General features: G+C 44.1%; 1 protein-coding gene and 1 pseudogene across 2 annotated transcripts in view; one reads left to right on the top strand and one right to left on the bottom strand.

Annotated features, from left to right (window-relative positions):
• The first annotated feature begins 3,117 nt into the window (after nucleotides 1-3,117).
• The window catches only part of PCBD2 (pterin-4 alpha-carbinolamine dehydratase 2), a 48,085-nt gene continuing 25,463 nt past the window's right edge, over nucleotides 3,118-25,739 (top strand). The window contains exons 1-2 of the mRNA XM_082454826.1: nucleotides 3,118-3,332; nucleotides 6,103-6,234. Of these exons, the coding sequence (XP_082310952.1) occupies nucleotides 3,249-3,332; nucleotides 6,103-6,234 (216 nt within the window). The 5' untranslated portion in view covers nucleotides 3,118-3,248. The remainder of the gene's footprint in view (nucleotides 3,333-6,102; nucleotides 6,235-25,739) is intronic.
• On the bottom strand, nucleotides 15,315-19,013 carry LOC309657002 (small ribosomal subunit protein uS8 pseudogene; annotated as a pseudogene). The gene has a single exon. The product of its transcript is annotated as a small ribosomal subunit protein uS8 pseudogene (transcript).

The raw sequence follows: 25,739 nt of genomic DNA, 5'->3' as shown, positions 1-25,739 counted from the left end.
GTCCTAAATTCTATGAAAATAGAACCTAGATGAGTCTCCTTCTCAGAGTGTAACATTGGTTGAGAGTTTCCAATGTTATGTGTCATGCTGTGGACAGCTCTGGCTGGGGTAGTCACTGGCAGGAGGGGACCATAGCTCAGAACAGTACCATTATTACTTCCATTTTACAAATGAGCAAACAGGCATATTGAAGTTAAATAACTTACCTAGGTTACATACACAGTACATTGATGAAGCTGGGATTTGAACCTTCATGTATATATTTATCTGTACATATAGGAAAAGAAACCTATAGTTATTCCATCTCTTATAATAATAACCAACATTTGAATATTACTGTGTGTGCCAGCTACTGTTTGAGGTGCTTGACATACACCATTTCATTTATCTGTACAATAGCCCTCTGAGATTGACACCACTCTAAAATGAGTAAATGAGGCCCTAAATAACTTGCTCTTGGTTATACAGCTTCCAGTGGTGGAACCCAGCTTCAAACCTAAGCATTCTGACTCCAGAGCCTCTATGTGGGTTGGTACCCAGTCCTGCCTCTCTGCCATGGCTCAGGCAACCATCGTATGCCCATCACTCCAGTCTTTCTCTTATGTGTGTTTCCCATACTTGTAGTCATGATAGTGTCTTTTCTTTTTCTTCTTTTGCTTAACAGATGATAAATATTTCACTGTTGGTAATAGTTTTCCTAACCGTGGCTACATAATAGGCCTTTGAATAGATTCAGCATTACTTATCTAACCTGTCCTCTTTTGCTGGATTTATGGTTGTGTATATAATCTTATTTCCTCGGGGGCAAATTCCAAGAGTGGGAGTTATCCTATCAAGGATACAGGAATTTCCATATTGTTTGATATGTAACAGGGCCCTGTTCTAGTCTGGAGGGTGAGGAAAGGCTCCCAGGATGACCAGCAGATCCATGGCTTTGCTTCTGACACTTAGCTCAGACAAGCTACAGAGTTTCCCCTGGAGGGAAATGTGGAGCAGGGCTGCTCCCTGGAGGGGGGGGGGTTCAAGTGTAGAGGGTCAGCCGGGAAGCACTGGTGTTGAGGGAAAGGGAAGTAGACGGGGGAAGGAAGTGGTCCAAGACCAGCTAAACCACCCCAAGCCAAACATGTCTGTCGAGAACACCGTGTCCCAGGAACCAATGCCAGGAGGGGACTGCAACTACGTGGAGGGCAGCAAGGATCACCACAATGCCAGCCACCAGGGATGTAAGTCCAAACACTTCTGTCCATGACTTCTTGGTATCAGAGTTGCCAAGGAAAACCACATGGTCAAGCACTGGGTGGAAGTGTTTTTATTCACTTAGAGACAGCAAGATCAGTCACAGTAGTGTGCAGAGTGGCTCATGGGTGTCCCTCACCCCCAGCCTATGGCTAAAGAGCACCTCTCTAGTGCCATAGCATTGTGTGCCCCAAGGTCATTGACATCCATGCTTAAGCAGAACAAGGGAGCACACATTCAGTCTGAAACAGGGAAGGATACCTTCGCAGGCTGATAAGCCTGGCACAGTCTGTGTGGGCTCTTTTTTGGTAAGGAAGTGTTCCAGGTCCAAGGCCTATTTTTATGTGAAAGACTGTGAGCAGGAGACTGCTTTTCTCAACAGTGTCCATTACAGAGGATGTGGCCAGTAAATCTTTGCTAAGGGACTTAAATCCTGCTGAGAGACCTACATGTGAGGGCAGGGCATTCACAGCCCCTACTGGTGGGCATCACTTCCCCTGGGCCCTAACTAGCATCCTGCTGCTGCTTTCATGACTGGAGCTGACATGCCACAGTCTCGTACAGTGGTGTTAGGGAAGGAGAATGATGAAAGCAAACTACTGAAAATGATGAGGGGTCTCCAACTTGTTACCTCACAACTACCAGTTCATTTCTCAGTTCTCACTTTAATGAGCAAGTTTCTATAGCATTTTTCATGATCCTAAAAACCCAAAGTAAATATTGGAAATACAATTTCTAATTCCAACCCTTGTCTCTGTCCACCTAAGGCATCAGGCAAAGGAAACTAGAATGTCTTAGATAAATGCCTTGAGACCAGTGACATCTGATGAAGGTCTACAGCAAGATTGCTGAGTTTTCATCAAGTGGGCAAAAAGCGAAGAAGATGGGTTGGGCCATAAGTCTGAATTTTAGACTTTTGGGTAAAAAGGTTTTATTTTTTCCAAGTCCACATGAGAAATAAAACCAAATGCTAGCAACTGCTAAGTTGAACTTAAATGGACTCGTTTTAAAAAAATATTCTTGAGTGTATTGCTATGTCTTCTGCAAAACTGCTTATATTATTAATTTGCTTAAACTATTTAGTAAAAAAAGATACAAGTGAATATACTAAAAACCACTGAATTGTACACTTTAAAGGGTGAATTTTATGGTATGTGAATTACACCTCAAAAAGAAAAAAAGGCAAAAAAAGGAGGAATGATGATAAGAGAATAAAATACTAATACAAATATAAAAAAGAAAGAATACTACTTTTGTCGAAAAATAAATATATAAAAAAAAATTTATCTAAATCTGTCCACATGTATCTCCGAGGTGCCTAACTGTGTACCGTGCGTGTGCTACCTTTTAGGGAGCACTATGAGCTAGATTTTCCAAATTATCTTATCTAGGCAAAGACAGAAGAGCCAGTTTGCCCAGGGCAAATAACAGAGCAGAGCTCACTTTCCAACCGGCGGCTCCCTGCCTTATAAGGCCCTTATGTGGATCACTATGGTTCACTCAACCGCGAGCAGAGGGGAGTGGTCCCCAATCACCCCCCGCCCCTCTGCAGCTCATCTGTTCCTGCCCCTGCCTGCGCAGACTGTTCGCCCCACCGCCCAGAAGGGAGCCCAGCGCGGTCAGACGGTCGGCGACAACCCGAGGCCCGGACACCGGAGAGCGAAGCGGAGGTCCATCCTCATCGCCTCGCCAGGCCGCCTACCGCTCTCGCACAGGCGGGAAACCCGGCATCGGGCGGGGATGACGGGGATGGGCCGCAGAGCCGGGGCTGACAGCATCTGGGCCTGCGGAGGCCTGCCGGGGGCCTGCCGCGCGTCCGCCTAGATTCCAGCAGCGTCGCCGGCCATTGAAGCAGCTGGGGGCCTTCCGGGGCAGGTCCGCGTCTGGGCCTGCGCGGCGCGGGGCCGGGTTGTGCGGGAAGTCCTGGGCCGTGGCTGGGAGCTGCCCGCTCGGCCCCTGACTCCGGGCAGGGGCGGGCAGGCAGCGCGCCGGGCAGCCCTCGGCCAGAGATTATGGCTGCGGCGCTGGGGGCGCGAGGGGCGACGCGGCGTTGGTTCGCGGCGCTGCGGGGCAGGAGCCAGAGCCTCGCGGCCATGGTGAGTGCCGAGGGCTCGCGGTGCGGGAGGAGGGCGAGGCCCCGGCGTGCCGGCCGAGGGGCGGAGGGACCGGGGCAGGCCCCGAAGTGGGCCGGGCCTTCGGGCTCGGACCTTGGGTAGCCACGTTTGGGCACCTGGCACCTGCCCGACGCGCTGGTCTGAGACAAGGGTGGCCGCAGCATCTGACAGTTTTCCCTTGGCCTAGAATTTCGTCGGAGCCTACGAAATTGCCAACCGGAAAACAAACCAGGACGACTTTCGTTAAAAAAAAAAAGTGAATACGAAAAGTAGTTGTGAAAATATTTCACGGTTAGGGACTCTTTATGTGATTAAGGTGGCGTTGGGTCCTCTAGATTGTGCGCTCGGTGAGAGCAGGCACCGTCTCCGTCTCGGCTCGCTTGCTGTGAACGGGGCACTGAATATTGAATTGACTCATTTGCCTTGGTGTTAATTTTTTTGAGGAATTACCAATAAATTATTTTTTTGGTTGCACATTGATTCTTTCCTCTTCCGAGGGGCGTCCTGTCCGTTTCCCCGCTTTAGAAGTTAACATATTGGGGGGTAAGTTAACTCGAGGGAAATTTTTAACTTGCAGCACCACCTAGTGGGAAAATACTGCATTAAACTCACCATTTCATTTTCTTAGATTGCTTGCCAGAGCCCATTTGGCAGTTTACGGTGAGAACGCAAGATGAGTGCTTACTGTCACCTAGGCGTGTCCCAAGGCATACCTGTGTCTAGGGAGCTGGTGATCAAGTAAAATTATGGGGTTTGGGTAGGGATGAATGAGCAGCCGCGATTGGAGTGGCTGCCACGTGCCAGGCTCCCTGCTGGGTGCCTTCACACTTAAGATCTCTTTAAGCCTTTAAAAAAATCTGGGCAGGTGGATATTGTAACATCCCCACTGTAGAACGCTGCTACTCAGTGAGAGGCTAAGTGATTAATTCAGCACCCACAGCTGAAAGTAACAAAGCTAGGCTTCGAATCAAGGTTGCTCTCCAAATCCTATGCTTTCCCCTGTCTCTCCCCACACCTCCCACAGGAAAAAAAAAAAGTCCACCACAAAGGGTTCTGCAGAGGGTATGTCCCCAAGGGGACCATTTGTGTTATGTAGGTGAAGTGCCTCCATTTCACAGTCCTGAACACGGTCCCTGTTCCTAGGCAGACATCTGTGGTGAGCACACATTGACCTCACTGGGGATGTGGATGGTGGAGAGGGCGGAGGAAAACAGCTCAGCGTGTGCTCCGCAGACGCCGGGTGACTGCGGCATTGCCCACAACATGGTTCATAGTTTTCTTTGCAGCTACTCAGTGATTCCAAAATAGTTTGAGTTGAGTTAAAATATTTATTTAATAAAAATGTTAGCTTATTTCCTGTAGCAGGTCTTTATGTGAAATTGTTCAGAGCTGTCATTGTAAAGCTAATCGATACATTGGTTCTTAATAGTAAATGGTTTTTGATAACAAGCTTTTAAACGTTTTTCTTTAATTAAGAGGTATTCTCACTTTCTCTTTTGTTAGTTGTAGGGGAGGGTAGCTGGCCTAGCAAGGAAGAGAAACCAGAAAATTGGCTCATTAGCATCCTTTTGTCCTCCTTGTAGAATAAGTTGTCTTTAAGGTTACTTACTTTGCCTTCTTAATTACATTGATGTCCGTGATAAAGGGTTGTAGGATTTCTGAAGTGGGAATGAGTTGAAGTTTCATGGCAGAGGATACAGCTCAGCCCCCGGTTGCCCTTTGATAAGGAGCCCTCACATTAGTTCAGTCTTTCTGGGTGCCAGTCCCTCCCTCATCTGAGACGATAGTAACCCTGCATATAGGCAAGGCAGGAGGTACTGGTAGGCACTTATGCCAGAGCGAGAGCATAGCTCTTCTGACTTCTCCTGGAGTGTCCTTATCTTCTGTCTGACATGCTGCTTAGAGTTCTTTCAGTTAAAAAACAAATAGCATGGAAAGTGTGGGCCTGTTAACCAATAGAATTCCGGATTTGGGAATATCATCACCAGGATGAGTAGGAACAAGGTGGACAGTTGCGCACAAGTGCTTCCGACTGGGCAGTGCTCTGGCCAGACAGTTGAGGGAGTTTGTCTTACCAGTGTTTCTGAGAAAACTCACTCCACTAAAGCAGGGGCTTTTTACCTGTAGTCCAGAGGGTCTGTGGACACCCAGAAGTTATTATACAAAATCCCCTGTAAATGTGCATTTGTTTTTTCCTCTTTGAGGGTTGGTTTTCATTACAATTGAAAGGGGATGGTGAACCCAGATAGTTGAGACTCATGTGAGTAAGGACTGAAGGCTACTAAGGTGCTGTGGGACCATCCAAAGAGCAGCAGACCAGGAGTTTAGAGCCCTGGGTTCCAATCCTGGTTCTGCCGATGGACTTGCAGGGTTTCCTTGGGTGGGTGTGTTGGCCGCAGTTTCCCAAGTCCTGGAGTGCTGGCCATTGGTGATGATCTTTGGTAAGATGGACAAATGGTTGATCTCAGCTGTGTCTGTAATAAACCAGAGAAGCTGAATTGTACAGTTTGAGGCATATGTAAGGGGTGATAAACCCACATACAATGGAGACAGCTTATTCTGTACAGAGCTAGCCTTGTTTTTGTCTGTTTTTTGAGAATTTTGTATTTTGAGAACAAAGGAATCAAAGATGGTTAGAAGTTGTTGCCCTTAAGACTTTTTTCCACATCTCTACATAAGGTAAAGAGCAGTAAATTTATTTGAATTTAACCAAACCTCTACATTTCAGGTATTAAATGTGTTCTTTTCATAGTCAGCAGATGCTCACTGGTTGACAGCAGAGGAGAGGAACCGAGTTATACTTGACCTTAAAGCAGCAGGATGGTCGGAATTAAGTGAGAGAGATGCCATCTACAAAGAGTTCTCTTTCAAAAATTTTAATCAGGTAATTATTACATATTCCTGCTTGTGCCATGGTCTATTTTTGTCACCTTAGACTGTAACTCTTTCTAATACTACTGGTTGTCTGGTGCCCTGTGGATCCAAGATCCGAATCCTTTCTTCCTTAAGAATTCAGTGATAGTTACTCCTTCCTTGTTGACAGTTGCTACCACCCAGCTGGGTGATTCTCAGCTCTAGGGGAAGAGGGTGATTTGTGTGATTTGGAAAATCATATTCTGAAACCACTGTTGCTCTGATTTGGTGTTGGTTAGGATATTTAATTTCCCTTCAAATTTTGAATAACATTAACAGAGAGTGTGAGCTTTTTATACTGATCAGAAGGGGACATGAGTAGAGACGGTTGAGAAACATACACCTGCTTGACTGATTTCCCCTATTTTTTCTTGGATGGTTGTCAAGTTTTCTTTCTCCTTATAGTTGCATTTCTGTCTCTAAATCATCTCCCAAGCTGCACCCTCTTCTCAGATTGACTCATTTTCTCCAAGCCCAATAGCCAGCCCTTGAAGCTTTTCTTTCTTTCTTTTTTCTTTTTAATAAATTTATTTATTTATTTATTTATTTATGGCTGTGTTGGGTCTTCGTTGCTGCGCGTGGGCTTTCTCTAGTTGTGGTGAGCGGGGGCTACTCTTCGTTGCGGTGTGCGGGCTTCTCATTGCAGTGGCTTCTCTTGTTGTAGAGCATGGGCTCTAGGCACGTGGGCTTAAGTAGTTGTGGCTCGCAGGCTCTAGAGCGCAGGCTCAGTAGCTGTGGCGCACGGGCTTAGTTACTCCGCGGCCTATGGGATCTTTCCGGACCAGGGCTCGAACCCGTGTCCCCTGCATTGGCAGGCGGATTCTTAACCACTGCGCCACCAGGGAAGTCCTGAAGCTTTTCTTAAAAGCTGGTCCCTGCCTTGGATATTCAGCCTTAACAGGGGAACTGTTCCATTAGGGCCCCACCCTGTTTAGAGAGTCATCTCCCATCAGTTCTTACTCCATTGCATTTATATAAGGTCAGTGCTTTAGACTATTCCATGATTGTTCAGTTAGTTTGATAATCCTCTGGACAGATTTATTGTTTTTATTTATATCAGGTGTCAGCATCTAGAAGGCAGAGATCCTGTTGGCTTAAGTAACTGTCTGTTGTACATAACACAGTTCTGGGTACAAACAAGCATTTGATAAATGCAGACATTGATTACAGTGTTTGCTCGTTTCTGGAAGGGTGTGTGAGGACCAGATTTCCACCAAAGAAACCTTGACATGTTTTCCTAGTAAATGCCGTTGGCTCCACTGTGCTGCATGCCCTATTCTGGTCTCCATCCATCTGGCTACCAGCCTTCTGCTGTGTCTCCAGCTCCTGAGGAAACGTGGACCAAGCTGACTCCTTGTCCCTGCTGCCCCACATGCTCAATGGCTCTTGTCAGGGGCTTAGCACTCTGTGGCTGGTGGCAGGGAATCCCATTGGTACAGTAAGCTTGTGCATAAGCTCTAGGTAGCATTTTCCAAGCTTATTAAAATTCTTTAAGCCTGGGCTAATTTATTGGGCTTGAACATGTGGCTTAAAGTACTTGAGTAGTGTTGCCTTAGACTCTGCCCATGAGTCAGTCATCCAGCCCCACTCTAACCTTGTGCTCAGGGTACTTTCGGAAATGGTGGGGGGAAGGGAAGCTGTGCAGGGTATCCTTGATTAATTGTAACGTTATTCACCAGGACATTTAATTTTCTTGGCTTCCCCCCCCCCGCCCCCCGCCCCACTCACCTTTTAGGAGAAAGAGGCAGACGACAAGAAAATCAGCTGATGTCAGGGAATGTATTCAGAGAACCAGCACTGATATTATATCCTGGGGTTGGTTTTCTAGCCAGGCTCCTATGACTTCTGCATGTAATGGCCTGTAGTGGCAACTGATGTCATGACAAGTGTCAGTGCCCACCAGCCAAATACCACCAGGAACATACCAATAGCTGAACAAGTTAGGCTTATTGCTTGTTGCGGTGAGGAAGGGTGCACACCATAGGGAACTGTGGGGCATCTCAGGAAGACGGTGTTGGAAAGACTTACTACCGGATTTGGGCTGGTGTTGGTGATTTTGGAGTCTTCAAGGATCAGAGCTTTGCTCTGGGTTGGGTGCTGTCTGCAAATGGGCTCTTCTATGATTCACTATTTTAATAAATCTTACCTAGAGGGAGAATGGACTAAAGTGGGGCCAAAGCTGAAACTGGTAAAGAAGCAACAGTCACTTATTAGCCAGGAGAGGCGGGTGTTTGGTATTTTGTGATTTGGACAATGTTCGTGTTTTGTTTGTGTTGAGATATCATTGCAGAGTGATATCTGTGATACTCCGCATTACATTATTGTCATGATTACAATAATCATTACAAGAGTGGTTTTATTTTTGTCCTAATCCTTCATGGTCACAGAGTGGCCTTGTCTGATGTTGCTGTTGCTGTTCAGCACCGAGGCCTAGGTTTGAGTACCCGGCTGGCTGCTAGCAACTTGGAGGCCTAGGTGGTAGTCCAGGCCAGCTCCCAGGTGTCAGGGCTGCTTTTCCCTTTTTCGCAACTAATGTTTAGAGTGATGACCCTCTGGCACTGATGGATCCTCACTTATCTTTCATTTATTTTTCAATACAGAAAAGGTATTTTTTAAAATTATAAAGCGATGATATAAAACATTAAAATAGGATGGTGTAAATAAAAATTTTCCCATTGCAACTGCTTCCATCTTTTTACCTATTCTCTTCTAGTCTTTCTCCATAGGTATAGTTTATTCACAATGTGGCAATTGTACAAGCAGTTAAATTTTTTTAAAGTAGTTTAATTTTTATTGTAAAAGTAATATTCATTAACAGATATTTATTAAGCACCTTCTCTGTGCCAGGCACTATTCTAAGCTCATGTAGCTCCCTTTCTAGCAGAGAAGATAGACAATAAACAAATGAACAAATAATATAATTTCACGTAGTGATTAAGTCATGAGGGAGAATAAAGTAGACTGTTGGGATGGAGAGTGACAGAGGGGTGAGCACATTATTTGAGATGGGGGGGGCTGGAAAGGCCTCTCTGGGGAGGGAACATCTGAGACCTGTGTAATGTGAGGGAGCTGAGCATGTGAAGACCGAAGGAAGAGCATTTCTGGTGGAGAGACAGCAAGTACCAAATTCCTGGAGCAGGAGTGATCTTGGTGTGATTGAGGAAGAGCCAGGGGGCCAGTTTCTGGAGCGGACAGAAAGGAGAAGAGGCCGAAGAGAGGGAGGGGCCAGAGCACTGGAGCCTTGTGCAAGGAGTTGGATTTTATTCTGTGAAGGAAAGCTCTTGGAGGATTTCAGGCAGGGAAGTGCCATTATTCAGTTTATGTTCTAAAAAGATCACCCTGGCTGTTCTGCTGTGAACAGATGGTAGAAGGGCAAGAGTGGCAGCAGGCAGAATGTATAGGTTGCCATGTGATAGGCTAGGCAAGAGATGGTGAGAGACTATGGGGGAAGCAGTGGAACGTGGAGAGAAACGCAGGATTTCTCATTTATTTTAAAGATAGAACAGTCCAGACTTGCTGTTAGATTGGATGTGGGGGAAGGAGAGGGTCAAGGATGATCCCAAGGTTTTGGTTCAAGCTGTAGGGTAAAGGGTGATGCCACTGGTACCATTTACTTGGCTGGGGAAAGTGGAGTGGAGAGCAGGGTAGGGAATTAAGAATTCCGTTTTGGACATGTCAGGTTTGAGATACTTACCAGTCACCCAACTGGCAATATTGGATCGGCAGTTGGTGATATGAGGTCAGAGTTCAGGCTGGGGATAACAGTTTGAGAGCCGTCAGAGGGGATAATTGTCCTGGATCGGCAAAAGAGGGCAGGTGGAGGTGGAGGCACGGTACATCCATTGTGATAGGAAAGAGGCTGAGTGTATGTGTACAGATGCAGGTAGGTTGCCACGTTTGTCTTGGGAAGAAGAGGTAGTTTTCTCTTCTGATTGCTTCTATTTTTTTTAGTGAAGTCATCAGTTGAGAATGAGTCGGGGTGGGAGGGAGGAGTGGTGGAGATCTGGGAAAATAGGAAAAGGCATGAAATAGTCCTCTTAGAGACTAAGACAGTGAAGGAACTGTGAAATGTGGTCGGTTGCTGGGCAGTTCTCAGTGTCACTGGAGATTTATGGGCGAACATTTAAGGTGAAGATCTTGTGTGTTTTGTCCAGCCATGTTCAGCTGCTTGGGCACAGGCTTGGAGTAGGTGCAGGGTTGGGCTTAACAAGGGCTGAACTTTTTTTTTTTTTTTAATTTATTTTATTGAGGTATAGTTGATTTACAATGTTGTGTTAATTTCTGCTGTACGGTGATTCAGCTGTATACACGCGTGCACGCGCACACACACACATACATATTCTTTTTCAAATTCTTTTCTATTATGGTTTATCACAGGATATCCCTGTGCTGTACAGTAGGACCTTGTTGTTTATCCACTCTCTATGTAATAGTTTGCGTCTATTAAACACAAACTCCCAGTCTATCCCTCCCCCACCCCCTTCTTCCTTGGCAACCACAAGTCTGTCCTCTATGTCTCTGAGTCTGTTTCTGTTTCGTGGATAGGTTCATTTATGTTGTATTTTAGATTCCACATATAAGTGATAGCATATAATATTTGTCTTTCTCTTTCTGACTTACTTCACTTAGTATAATAATCTCTAGGTCCATCCACGTTGTTGCAAATGGCATTATTTCATTCTTTTTTATGGCTGAGTAATATTCCATTGTAGATATGTACCACATCTTCTTTATCCATTCATCTGTCAGGGGACATTTACGTTGTTTCCATGTCTTGGCTATTGTAAATAGTGCTGCAATGAACATCGGGGGATGCATGTATCCTTTTGAATTATAGTTTTGTCCTGATATATGCTCAGGAGTGGGATTGCTGGATCATATGGCAACTCTATTTTTAGTTTTTTTGAGGAACCTCCAAACTGTTTTCCATAGTGGCTGCACCAATTTACATTCCCACTAAAAGTGTAGGAAGGTTTCGTTTTCTCCACACCCGCTCCAGCATTTGTTATTTGTAGACTTTTTCATGGTGGCCATTCTTACTGGTGTGAGGTGGTACCTCATTGTAGTTTTGATTTGCATTTCTCTAATAAGTAACGATGTTGAGCATCTTTTCATGTGCCTGTTGGCCATCTGTATGTCTTCTTTGGAGAAACGTCTATTTAGGTCTTCAGCCCATTTTTCGAATGGGTTGTTTGTTTTCTTTGTTATTGAGTTGTATGAGCTGTTAACAAGGGCTGAACTTTGCCAGATGAGTACAGTGGAGGAACAGGGGGCAAGGAAACTAAGGATGTGTGCAAGGGAGGGTCAAAACACTGGACTTTGGAGTCTAAGCTGGTGAGGAGGGAAGTGCAGTCGTGATGTGGGAGATGGAGAGTGAAGAGGTCGGAGTGTCAAGTAATATAACCTTTTTGGAGAGCAATTGGGTGATGTCTATCAACTTTTAAAATACCCATTGTCCAACAATACCCATTGTACGAATCTAGAAATTTATCTTCTAGGTACCGTCCCCTGTGTATGCCAGATGGGTATGAGAAGATGTCCACTCTAGCCTGTGAACCTGTAACTTTTTATTGTGAGCAGGCATTTCCACATGCGTGTGTATGCCTTGCTAAGACCATGTCTCCCTCACTGCAGCCCTGCCCTTAGCAGGAGTTAGGGGAGGCCCACTGTGCTGCATGTGACAGCACCTCTCCTGGCCTCAGCTTTACACGCTGGAGGGAGCTGTGGTCAGGGCTGATGACCCCCATCTCCCCTATGAGACTTCACACTGGGTATTAGCATGTATTTTTTTTTAGTCTTTGCTGAATATATAGGTAAAAAATGTTCTGTTTTGTTTGCTCAATAGGGTAAGAACATTTTCCAGTTCTTTACATAGTCTTGTCTTTTTACTTACAGTAAATCTTCAGGAGTAAGATTACACTTGTTGGGTGTTACTGTTTTTTTTTTTTTGGCCGTGCCTCGCAGCGTGTGGGATGTTAGTTCCCCGACCAGGGATGGAACCCGCGCCCCCTGCAGTGGAAGCGCGGAATCTCAACCATTGGACCACCTGGGAAGTCCGGGGTGTTACAGTTTTTAAGTGGTTTGCTTATGTAGCGTGTGTGAAATGGTATTATAAGTTTGCTTTAGAATCCATTTCTTTTATTACTATAGAAATTGAACCATACATTTTAGTAAACCTTTTCATTGACCCTGGATGGAAAAGCTACTTCTCAAAGCTTTGGGTTATTCTAGGTTTTACCATAAGAAGTAGCTAGTAAAATATATTTGGACTTTTTTCCTCTTAGAGGTTTTATTCCAAGATATGGTTAGTTCCAAAGAGTCCACGTGCATTTGATAGCTCAGATCGGCGCAAATACTTAGCGAATATAAATGTGAAAATTCCCGAGGGATCCTAATGGCATAGGTGGATGAAGTGGCCGTGGGTTTTGGTTGCTGTTAGCCCACTGTCTTTCCTCGGTGGCGGTGCAAAGGTAATGGTGAGACTCCATGAGTATTCCGAGCATGGCAGTGCCAGGGCCAAGGCAGGAAGTTGTGACACTTGGAGTACTTGGACTTAGGGTGGGGTTGGCATTTGTAAAGGAGTTTTGCTTTTCTTCTGTTCATGTAGACATAAGGAGGGAGAGGTCTCTGAGTGACATGTAAACGTATTCTTAGGTGTTTGGCAACTGCAGGGTGATAGTGTTGAAAGAACAAAATGTCAGTTAGAAATGTGGGTGTGAGCCTTCCATAAAGATACATTTTGTTAGGCATTGTCATGTGGGGACAAGTGGGAAGCTTACAAAATCAGAGGAAATGGGTTTCCCTGGTGACGCAGTGGTTAAGAATCCGCCTGCCAATGCAGGGGACACGGGTTCGAGCCCTGGTCTGGGAAGATCCCACATGCCGTGGAGCAACTAAGCCCTTGTGCCACGACTGCTGAGCCTGCACTCTAGAGCCCGCGAGCCACAACTACTGAGCCTGCAAGCCACAACTACTGAAGCCCACGTGCCTAGAGCCCGTGCTCTGCAACAAGAGAAGCCACTGCAGTGAGAAGCCCGCGCACTGCAACAAAGAGTAGCCCCCACTCGCCGCAACTAGAGAAAGCCTGTGGGCAGCAACGAAGACCCAAAGCAGCCAGAAAAAAAAAAATCAGAGGAAATTTTATGCTTTGGAAGCAGGTTTAGAAGATGAGGCTTTGAACCCAGGCAACAGCTACTCCAGATGCCAGCAGGTGGAGCCCTCCAGGGCAGGAGCCCAGGTGGGCCAGGCGGCATCACAGCCCCCTGGGAAGGCTGTCCCCAGTCTCTCATTCTTGGATACTGGACCACCCCTGTTCAGCGCAGAAACAAACTTAGTATCAGGAATAGGTAAGAGTGGGGGTGGGGCAGCTGACCTAGTTTGGTACCTTCTGGGTGAATGAAGAGTTCTGGGTGGAGGAGATAAGGAGTTTCCACTTGGTAATGGAGGGCAGGTTTGATTCATGAGAGAGGGACTGAGCTTTGTGAGAAAGAACTGTAATTCTCTGCATTCCAGGAGGAGCTCCTGTACCTTGTCTGTGCTTTATTAGGGGGGCCTGCCTGCAGGGTATTCGATTTTGTTAGATGGAATCTTATGAACTGGCTGATATTCAGCCAGATTTGACCTACAAAAATGGCTCTTTTACATGGTTCAGTCTAATAGCTTGTCCAAGTTGAGTATCTCTCACAGGGCAGGGTCCAAGCTCTATTTGTGCTATGTCTTGTTCAGCACATTTTGGTTAATGTAACTGCTGCTGTTAAAAGATTTCTGGCGCTGGAGTAGGGAGAGGGCTTCTGAATGGCCTCGGCGGTGGTGACGATGGTGGAGGAGTGGGGTTCTGTGTGTCTAGCAGCAGTAACACCCACCATATGTGAGTTTGGGGTTTGTAAAATGGTTTCTATTCCTGTGCCTGGAGCTCCTGCTGTAGAGCAGTTGAAAGTTACTGTTGCTGACTTACTTTGTAAAGATGTTTTATTGAGGAATTTGATAATAGGCTTATGGTTAACATTCTGAAACACTTAGTGAAGTCAAAGGCTTGTTGATACCAGGAGACAGACAACTGTTAATGAAAATCTTAACGATCCTCGCAGGACATGGGTGGAGGTCTCAGGCACTCTCCTTGTGAACGAATTAGTTCAGTTTTTATTGTTCATTAAGTTATGAGTCAGTAATTCAGTAATATAAATGTCACATCTGAGCGCTCTTGAAAGTGGATATTCACTGCCTGGTGAGGGTAAAGAAACACTCTCAGTGAGGGTGTTCCTAAGGCTTTGGCATCATATAGGTTAGAAAGTGTCATTTTGCTTTTAAAGTTAAGGCTATTATCTGTGTGTCTGGGAGCCAGGGAAAGTGAAAACTTGTCTGATTATCACACCAGTTGCTTGCTCTTAACATGTGCCCACTGATGGGCTTTTTTAGCCAACTAGAAACCTGAGAAAGTGTTCACAGTTGTCATTGGTGTAGAGAGTAGAGACGCTACCTTTTAGTAAACTTTACCTGAAATTTGGGAAGCTAGTAAGAATATCTGCGTGGTGTATTCATGTTGGTTTTCACTTTGAAGTTATTGCTGGAGTCCTGGGGAGGCCCGGGCAGGACACGCTGATGTTGTCAGGTGGTGGCTGGGACGTTGGTTTGGTATCCACCAGGGTAGGGAAATTAGAGCCTAAAATGTTATCATTTGGAGTGTTGCTTCTGCTGTTTATGTCATAGAAGAGGTTTAGAGCTGATGTGTATTTGTAAAAACACATGTGATAGATAGATGAGGGGAAATGTAAAACAGGTGTAAAAAATGCAAATATGACACCACACTGCAATGTGAAAATGCTGTGGTCATTACACCATCCTTTAATAAAAATGGACTTTTAACTGCATCGTTTTTTCTTAGTAGTATAGTAAACCTTCTGTTTACACAACTTCGCCTGAGTATTTTGTAAAAGTCAAACAGCCAAGAAATATAATTTCCTCAAAAGTCTTTGTCTTGCCCTTTTACAGATGGCGTAAAATCAGGTGTGTAAAAAATAAAAAGCAGTTTGAGCTGACGTGAAAGGTATTTCAGATTTATGCTTTGCAGATGATATTGGTATGATTAATGCATTCATTACTTTTTTTTATTGCTTTTCACAGATAATGTACATGATGCATGGAAAATGTTGTGGATTTAAATCTTTGCCAGGTTTAGACTGTGACTATCAACAGATGTTATCATATAAGTACTATAATTATTATAAAATAAAAAATTTGTCATGAAATGCATTGACATAAATTTCATTTATGTAAATTGCTTTCATTAGTATAAAACCTTAGTGTAGCTGTTAGGGTTTGTGAAGCACTTTAGATGAGATTAACTTGGTATAATGTGGTCACAAATGGGCTGCTTTAAATTTAACTGACAAGAAAATAACACTCAAAAGTTAGGAAATTACTGAGGCATTTGTTTTCAGCCTGCGTTGCTGGTACCGCTTAAATAGGCTGAATATGAATTAATAACAATGGACTGCTGGCTCGATAATTACGGAAAATAATTTAAGGAGACCTTAAGTAATCACTTAAAAGTATTTTGGTCTTGTTTTCTGTTCTGTTTCTGTTTTTCTTTGGTATGCCACTCCATTGTTTCAGTACAGCCATTATCAATAGTGTTTAGGTTTGCACAGCAAGAGTTTTGTCAATAGAGTTTTGGTGCATTAGGGCCATGACATAGAAACTTGCATTCAGCTGTTTTGAAATACGGACCTTGGTTGCCTGATGAAGAGGCTTTATCAACTCTTTATCAGCTCTTCCGAGCAGCAGCTACAACGCTGCACTCACGTTTCTGTGGCCAGGTGGTGACCAGTGGCTTTCTCACCTCAGGAGGCACGTGGCCTACCAGAGCTCACCCTGGCTCTGAGCTCTCTGTGTGTTGCTCTTTTCTCTACATTCTTTTAAACAAAACAAAGCAATGCATCCCCTTCCCTGTTTTGTAGATAATTTACCATCATATTGCCCTTCTGATCCAGGCTGGAATGGGCCATTCTAACTAATTCACTAAAATTAGTCCTCTGAATTTTACAGAAGGACACTGAACCAGACTGTGATCATGGACTTGCTGTGGTCACACGGGGTCATGTCACAGTTAGTAGGCGCCAGACTCATCTCTGGTTCCCACAGCAACATTTTTAGATCCTACTGTGATATAGAAAGGTGTTTTTGTTTATTTTTTGATTTCTTCTGGGAGATATCTTGTTTTCCAAGGACTGCTTGTTGGATTTCTTTTCTGCCTTAGATGGGTTTGACAATACTTCCCTGAGAAAGGGGCTGTTCACCAGCTAGGACAAACAAAGCTGTGCTTGTGCGGGAGCAACCCGGGTATCACTGTTGATCAGACGTCATTTAATTGTATCGTTAAAATCAGTCTTATCCAAACAGCAAACGCCACTAATGAATCAGTTTGCTCCTGTGCTCTCAGCCAGTAAGGCAGGATTGTGGCCTTCTACCGTATCATTCATCAAACTGACTTCAAATGCCCTGTCCTTGCCACTGCAGCACTGGCCATGGACATGCACCAGGTGCCTGGAGCAGACCCAGTTGGGGCTGGGCTGGGAGCCACGTGGTCTCCCCACTGAGAGCCAGAGGGCCTGGCTCTGTCAGGATCAGAGAGCGTAGTGAGGTCCTTGAGCCAGCAACCACTGAGGGGCTGGCACTGCTCTGGGCCCAAGGCGTGGAAGGAGGAAGATGCAAAAGAAGCAACTGATTCCGTTCCCGCCCAGAAGAATTCCCAGTTTTGTTGGGGAGGTGGAACATCTGCCTTGTATAAGATATTGATAGTTGATTTTTAAAAATATTTATCTATTTATTTATTTATTTCGGTTGTGCTGGGTCTTAGTTGCGGCATGCGGGATCTTTTCTTGTGGCACGCGGACTTCTTAGTTGTGGCATGCATGCGGGATCTAGTTCCCTGACCAGGGATCAAACCTGGGCCCCCTGAATTGAGAGCACGGAGTCTTACCCGCTGGACCACCAGGGAAGTCCTGATAGTTGATTTTTAAAATTGTCATGCTAACTGGGCACTAAAATCTGAGATACTAAGAAGCTGAAAGGTGCAATCCAGGAAGTCTGCCTGGAGAGGGGGAGTTTTGATAGGTCTGATAGGTTTTTTTGAAGGAAGGAGCTACGGGGGAGGGGTCAGCAGGTGGTCAGGGACAGGGAGAAAGAGGGTACATCTTATTTGTAATGTGTGGGGGAAGTGAGGGCCCTAAGATTGGTTCAGTGAGCTGGGCTAAAGATTGGCATGGAGGGTCCTTGTGGTGCTCTCTCCCTCGTTCAGCATTGCCTCAGCTTTAAGGTATCTGAAAGCAAACTCTTGTCTTTCTGTCTTTCCTACAAGAAAGTTTCCTAAAAGAAACTTGTTTGTTTGTCTCAGCAGGACCACCATTCTCTCAAGCACCCAGACGTGAAACTGAGGAATTATCTTGGTGATCAGTCACCAGGAACTGGTCAGGGACTGTGCTTGGTCTGGGTGCACCTCTCCTCCCCCTAGCGCTCCGGCAGGAGCTTCCTCATGGCTTTTTACTTCTAGGCCCTCTCTGCCTTCATTGGCCTGCATGCTGTTTTACTGTGACCAAGTTGGTCTCTGCTCAGAAAATCCCAGTTCCTTTCTGTTACGTCTTACAAGACATCATCTTCTCAGAGGTTTTCAAAGCTGCCCACAGTCTCTAACCTTACCTCTCATTACTTCTCTGTAAGAGGCCTCTTTAGTCTGTTAGAGATTAGAACTGTAAGGTACCTGAGAGGTCAGCTAGTCGTCCCTTTCACTGAAGAAGTGGGGAAGCCAAGGACAGGGGGGCAAAAACATTAGTGGCCATACTGGAACTGGAGCTAACACTTATAGTATAGTAGGGGAGGGAGAGCATAAACAAAGAAAATAATGCATATGTAATTGCCAGTTATGGTAAGTGCCATGAAGGAACATCCTGATAGCTAATGCTTAATGAACACTCCAACTCTGGGCCAGGCACTATGTTGTAAGGACTTTACATGTATTTATTCATTTAATCCTCACAAAACCCTGTCTTGAAGAGGATATTTACCTCATTTTACAGATAAGGGTACCGAAGTTTAGATTAAGTGACTTGCCCAGGGCGCCACAGTGGAGTTGGGATTTGATCCAGGCAATCCCTTCCATTTGCCAGTGTGGATACTGCCTCTCCAGCAGAAGAGACAGCTGAGAGAGAGAAAATGGGAAAACCAAATTCAGTTGGAGGAGAGCTGTCAGGGAAGACCTCTCTAAGGAACTGATAAGCTGATGCATTTTCTTTTTCTTTTATTTCCTTTGTCCATTGAGGCATTTCATTTGCACGTGTGTACTACATCCCTAGGAAAAGAATCCCAGGATTTTCTTTCCTGTGTTTTGTTTTGCTGCTTCTCTGTCCATGGTGCCAGCTGAGGTTGTCAGTATAATGAAACCAAATGGGCAATCTGCCATTTTTTTAGATCTTTGAGTTGCACATCAAATCTGGGACTGATCACTCCACACTTGTTTAACCTGCCCATGAGGTTCACAACAGTTTTCCCAGCTCTGTGGTCATCAGTGATTTCAAATCGCCAGTGTAACCATTCTTCGTTATTACTGTTAGAAACTGGACGATGACTTTGGAGCACAGTCTAGTAAGAAGCTGGTGTTTGCATCTCTTTGGCATCATTGATGTTCTTGAGAGCATCAGCCAGGACATTCACATGCACCAATATGGCGGCCCAGAAAGGTGACAGGAAGAGGACAGGAGGGGTGAGGCCATGGTGTTATGGGAAGTGGGCAGGCTGTTTGAGGACTTAGAGGATGAAGTGGAGGTGGGAGGGGGCAAAAAACCACATGAGAATAGTAAGGAGGCTGTTGCATTCATCCGGGTGAGACATCATCACTAGGTGGACACAGCAGGAGATTCTGGACTGGATAGTGACAGAGGGGAAGCAGAGAGGTATAGAGGTTGGAGCTGCTTTTAGTAGTTTATATGAGCAGGAACCAATGATGCCACACATAACACTTACAGGGAATAAAAATATCAAGAGAAAACCCAAGTTTCTCTACAAGGGAGGAGTGGTGATGGGTGGTGAGGAAGAAGAGCAGGGAGTGTTAAGTATGACTTCCAGGTTTAGGACCTGAGGAACTGGGTGGTTGGAAGGGACATTTACTGAGCTGGGGAGGTGTGGGAAAGGAACAGGATTGGTGTGCAGGGATCAAGGTTTCTGGTATGGATATTGTTACGTGTGCGTTGCTATGAGACATCCCAGTGTCAACCCTAAGAAGGTAGTTTTGTGTCTGGGTTGTAGATAATTGGGGAGACATAGGTGTGTATGGAACCAAGCCAATGTAATAGATGAGGTTACCCAGGCAGAAATTATAGTGTGAGAAGAGAAGAGGGCTCAGAACTCAGTCCATTTAGGGGTTGGATAGACGAGGAAGTGTTGGCAGAAGACTGAGAAAGACTTTATAGTGAAATAGGAAGAAAATCAGGCCAGTGTTGTACACAGAATCCAGAAGAAGATGATGTTTTAAAAGGGAGAGAGGGGGCTTCCCTGGTGGCGCGGTGGTTAAGAATCTGCCTACCAATGCAGGGGACACAGGTTCGAGCCTTGGTCCGGGAAGATCCCACATGCCGCGGAACAACTAAGTCCATGCACCACAACTACTTAGCCTGTGCTCTAGAGCCCATGAGCCACAACTACTGAGCCCGCGTGCCACAACTACTGAAGCCTGCGAGCCTAGAGCCTGTGCTCTGCAACAAGAAAAGCCACTGCAATGAGAAGCCCGCACTCTGCAACGAAAGGGTAGCCCCCGCTTGCCGCAACTAGAGAAAGCCCGTGAGCAGCAAAGAAAATCCAATGCAGCCAAAAATAAACAAATTAAATAAATAAATTTTTTCAAAAAAGGGAGAGAGGAATCAGTTCTGCTGACACTCCAAGTAAGATGAGTACCAAAAGATGATCACGCATTAAGCAACATGGAGGTCATCAGTGGCCATAGGAAGGATGGTTTGTGTGGGATGGGGGTGCAGGGCGGACTGGAGAGGAAACGGAGCTCATGTGCCTTACATAGATCTTTGTAGCCACAGACATTAGTCTCTTGTCTGTTCTTTCTGTTTGTAATTCAGCCCTTGCATTATCCTATTTGTTTGTGGTTTTCTTTCAGCCTTGTTTTGATATTAAACCTGTGAACATTAGCGCTAGGACGGATGAGGCTATTGAGGCCCAGTGGTGAAGTTGACAGTGAACCAGTGGTGGAATTAGGATGTAAGTGCAGCTTAAATCATGCAACAGAGCAATGTGACTACTTACTTTTGTCTCTCTGCATCTAACATATAAGTGCCTTGAGGGCGAAGACTTGGGTTGTGCTTGTGTACCTCTCCCACAGTGCCCTCCCAGTGTTACCTAGGTAATTTGAATACACGAAGCCCCTTGATTGGGCTCACATAGGTGATCCTAGTCAACGCCCTTAGCCCCAGGGGAGCATAGTGCTTTTGTCTCCTACAGGTCACTACCTAAAACCCTTTCTCACCAGGGACTTCTCCTCCCTCTCGTTTCCTTACTCCTTAAACACAGATGTTTCCTAACAGTGACCAACTTACTTGGCTGCTAAGTTGTTATGTATGATGGGATGATCTTTAGGGCCGTGGCACCCTTCCCAGAAGAACAGCATTGATTGTGCCTCTGTTCTGCAGGCAGTTTTGAAGTGTCGGAGAAAGAAATGGGCCACTTGTGGCATCGCTAGTAAATCACCTCCAACAAGGAGAGGCTGAGGTTGGCACTTACTCGGTGTTGTGGCTCCACAGCTTCGACCACCCACACCCAGTCTTTTGTAAATCTCGGTGTCCTGAGGGACCGCGGCGGGTTCTGCCAGGACTCCACAGAGCGTCACGCTGCTGCAGGCCTTCTACCTGTTACCCATTAGGCACTCATTTTTGTTTCACGACAGTTCTTTTAATGTCAGATTCCTTTCCTTTTCTGTGACCACTGGTCCAGCCCTCTTGGCTGATTTTCTTTTCTTTTTCTTTTCTTTTCTTTCTTTTTTTTAAATCATAACTTGGTGGCGTTCCAGACAGAAAAGTTTTAAAAGTTTATTTGATACATTTTTTTAGGAATTATTTTAAAAGTTTTTGATGTAAAAATGTTGCCTTAAGGTCACTCTGTAGTACAGGATTTTAAGGTCATACCTGTAATACAGGCAACTCTTTAATGTTGCGTTATTTACCAGAAATGCAGCCAAGTCAGTTTTCTTTCTGACAGTTTGGAGAGTCACAAAGTATTTTATGAACTAATGAGTGTTTTCCAGGCGTTAGTAGCTCATTGTTGGGTGACCTGGGAAATAATGTAGGTGGTTTCATTGAAGCTTTCCAGCAGCCTTGCACGGTTGGGTATTAGGAAGCGCAGGTTACTAATGGTAAGAAGGAACCTGCTCAAACGTACAGATGAAGCAGTGAGGCGCCGTCCTTCCAAGGCCAGGCTTCCCACTTACTCTAAGGCCACAGCCCTTCTCTAACCCAAGTCTATCTTTTGAAGGGTTGTGGGGTAATTCAGGATATGGATTGCTGTTCTATTTAGGAATGTCCTAGACCTTTGAATGAACAACTCTGCTGTTCAAAATTGAGTCTGTTTCTTTGTTCTATTTAGGAAACAGTGTTTATTTTGGAGGGCTTAAAAGAGGCAATGTGTTCTTTGCATATTTTGAAGAAAAGGATAGCCAGCTACTGATAGGAACTTGACCTGTAAATTGCTACATGGTTCCCATGCCCTGCCCTGAAAGCTTTAGTTTATAATACTTGATTGATCAGTTATTTGTCCTAAGTCAGTTACAGATTGGAGGTCAACTTCTATCTGGAGGGGGAAGTCTCTTCCAGATAAAAGGTCTGCAAAGAGCAACTAAAAACTTAACTTGGCAAATTAGAACTCAGTGTAGAGAAGATGAACTTCTGCACTGAGAGACCCCAGCTTTCTGAGCCACTGACCATACAGTTGTGGATACAGGTGTGTAGAAGAGAGGGCCATTGTAATTCTAAATGTCTTAAACTGTGATTCTGTTGTGTAAGCTTGAGAATGAGTCTCTTCCATCTTCCTATTTGTTTAAAATTGCAAGCTTTAAATAGAAGGGTTTAACGTTTACGGATTACTCATACCCCGCAGAGATCAGCCAGGCCTCTCTCTCTTACGGGAATGATAGCACCCTGTTTCGTTTGTGTGGTCTGTTTAGCTTGTTAATAAATACATTTTTTTTTTCTGACTGCATAGTATGTTTTATAATTAGGAAGACACAGAAAAGTACAAAGAAGAAAAATATACCTTCTGCCCACTTAAAAAGCAGTATGTGTGAATGTGTATTTTGTGAGTATGTATGTATGTACATATGTTTGTATATATATTTGGAGTCATATTGTAGATGCTTTTTTGCTCAGTTGCTTTTTCTCACTTTATGTATGGTGACCATTTTTCCCTGTCAGTAAAGTATTTTACTTCATGATTTTTAATGGTGGGATATATAGAGTATTCCACTGAAAGGAAAGGCCATATTTAATTTAACCAGTGCCTTTCTATCATAACTAACCACAGATGAGACTCTGTGAGCCTACCTTTTCTAAATGCTCCATATAAATGCTGTCCATTGATCGCAAAAGTATCAGGGAATCCTACCAGGTTCTTCTTGCTAAAGACACTCAGGATCTTGATGCCCATTGAGATCAGGCATAGATCCAATTACTTGTTAAAGTAAATAGAAATCATCATCTAGATTGAACTGATCTGTTGAAGCTAAAAAATCAAGCCCTTCAAGTTACTTGAGAAGGTCAGAAGGAAAATGTTATGTTATAGGGCTTTGTAGCTACCATTCTCACAGCTTAGGGCAATGGTGTAGGGAATATTTTCATAGAAATATTTCTCTTTTAGAGATTTTTTTCAGATAACGAAGGCTTGTTTAATTTGGGAAGAGTTATTTCATAGGAAATTCAATCTTTGTAAATCCTCTATCACATTTCCACACTTGCCAGTTCTCTAGCAAATGATGGGTTTTGAGTGGTTCAGAAAGGGTTTCTTAAAAGGAAACAATCGTATATTTTATACATATTCTTCTTTTTATTTTTGAATTGGGTAGGTAAGAGAAACTTGTGTTTTCTCTTTGTATTTGTCTGTGGTGATATTGCTGGTTCTCAGACTTAGAATGGTGATTACTTGTAATGATTTTTTAAAAATTTCACCTCATGAGAATGTTTTCTTGGGTGTGATGAATGGCTCCAAAGAACTTTAAAAACCCAACCAGTGATGTTGGCCAGGCGCTGGAGAGTTGCTGCTTAGAGATCAGTCATTGTTACATCTTGGTTTGGTATGCTTGGTGGTATCTAATCATGTTTTGTGCTTGGGAACCATGAAAGAATTTTCTTTTCAAGTCTTAGTGCATCATTTTTCCCGACATTGATCAAAGGATGGAAAACTAGTATTATATACGTAGCCAGGGTATTCATAACTGACTTACATTCTTAATCTTTTGGCTGTTTGGTTGAAGTATATCTACGCCTCTTAAATATTGAAAGCATAATATCTTTTAACCTACAACTGCAGAGTTAAAATGAATTTTATGTGAAATATTTAGTTGTGGACCACATCTTCAGCTTTTTATATGCCACAGTGGTCTTGATTTTTCCCTTCCATTGTCTGATAGTGAGGTCATTTTCAGTCCTCTGAGAAATTCTATTCCCAGCCAGATGCGGCTCATATATTAAAAGTAGCACCTGTGGCTAATATCACAGCAGCTTACCATAAATTTACATGGTTACTAGGATTATATCTGTCAAGACTGTTAAAAAACATCTAGATTTAATTTGATTTCCAGTATTGTAGAAGCTATCCAACATTTTGCTTCATAACTATATTTTAAAAGTTAAAAATCACTCCATTGTTAAGTTTTATAGCACTCCTAGTGCCCATTAAGTTGATTTGTTCAATAGAGGTCAGAGTAAAGCAACTTGGCTACATTAAGATCGGAAACCAACTCATTTGTGACAAATTTAGTCCTTTCGTGTGAATCTTCTCAACGTCTCTGCACTGATTGGATTCAGGTGTAGCTTATGTCAGTAGCATTTAACCTCAAAAGAATGAGCAGTGTGATTGGGTTGTTGTAAATTATGGAGCATTTTGCCTTTGCTTGTTTAAATGTAACTGTTGACTCTGCTGCCCATGCCTGACTGCTCCACTGCATCTGCCTCTAAACGAGTAGTTTGGTTTTAAAGACATCTTGGAAAGTTGCGGTACGTGCCCTCGCTCCTTTCCCTTCTTTATGTGACCCTTCCTAAACTGTTTTATTCCCCATTATCCTTTGAGTCATCTCCCACATGTTATGATTTGCACACCTGCAGTTATAAAATTATTTTGGGGTGTCATTATATCATGTTGTTCACCAGCTCTTCAGCATTTATGAATACAATAATGATTCACCGTAAATCAAAATAATTTACAGGTTACAGAGAATCTGCTCCTACAAATAAGAATTCAATGATGAATTTCTTCAGTGTCCTCCCATTAGAACATGGGTCCTTAAAAAGAAACCGGTAACAACATATTTCTTTGTATTTGTGAAAACTTAGCTCACAGTCCAGAACTGAATTAAAGTATAAGTTCAACCTTCTGGACATCTGTTTTTAAGACATGTAAACAAATATAAACCAACTAAGAAATAGCAGCATCTCTTTCGTGATCAGTAGTTGTAATTGCTTTAGCAATAATCTTGCTCCTGAGTGAGAGAATCCTAAGTGTTGACACTGAGGGTGGGGCGCATGCACCTCAGCACAGGGTCCCTAACCCTGAGTGGGCATGCCCATTTTAAGTTGGAGCTCAGTGTGGGGCACTTCCCACTCTGTCGGTAATCTTTCTGGAGGGACGTTCGTAAGCTTCTTTGAGCCTGAGCCTCACGAAGGAAGTGGAATGGTGGCCAAGAATTATTATGCTGAAAAGGTTGTGGTGATGGAAAAAGCGATTAGGAGTGAAGCTAAAATTATATACACTTAGTGTTACCAGGTGTAATCAGTCACTTAACAGTATAAGAAAATACCTTACTGACCAATTTGGAACCTTCTAAAATATGTTTTTGGTGAATTACACATCTCTTCTTTATTCGTGTACCTAGGATAAATTTAGCTCCTATGGGAAATTAGGTGCTCTACTGGTGAATCTGGCTTGCTATTGCATCTGTGGAAAAGAGGGGTGAAAATATAAGATGGATATGCCCAGCACCATTTGCTCACACAGCCTCTCTTGCTTGCTTCCTCTCTACCTCCTTTACTTCTTGCCAGGTCTTCATGGCTGATTATCTGCCCTCTCCTACCGCGCTGTAAGCTCCTTAAAGGTCAGGGGCTGTGTCCCAGGGCTTAGAGACCAGGAAGGTGGTTGGTAAATGTGTACATTCCATACTTTCAGAAGCAGACTGTTAGGGAGATTCTGAATCTTCCAAATATGCTGAAGGTTTTGTTTTCA

This window comes from Balaenoptera physalus (genome assembly GCF_965194825.1).
Source record: "Balaenoptera physalus genome assembly, chromosome: 3".
In the NCBI taxonomy this organism is placed as follows: Eukaryota; Metazoa; Chordata; class Mammalia; order Artiodactyla; family Balaenopteridae; genus Balaenoptera; species Balaenoptera physalus.
The sequence above is the reverse complement of the archived record's forward strand: the minus strand, read 5'-3'. Positions and strand labels throughout refer to the sequence as shown.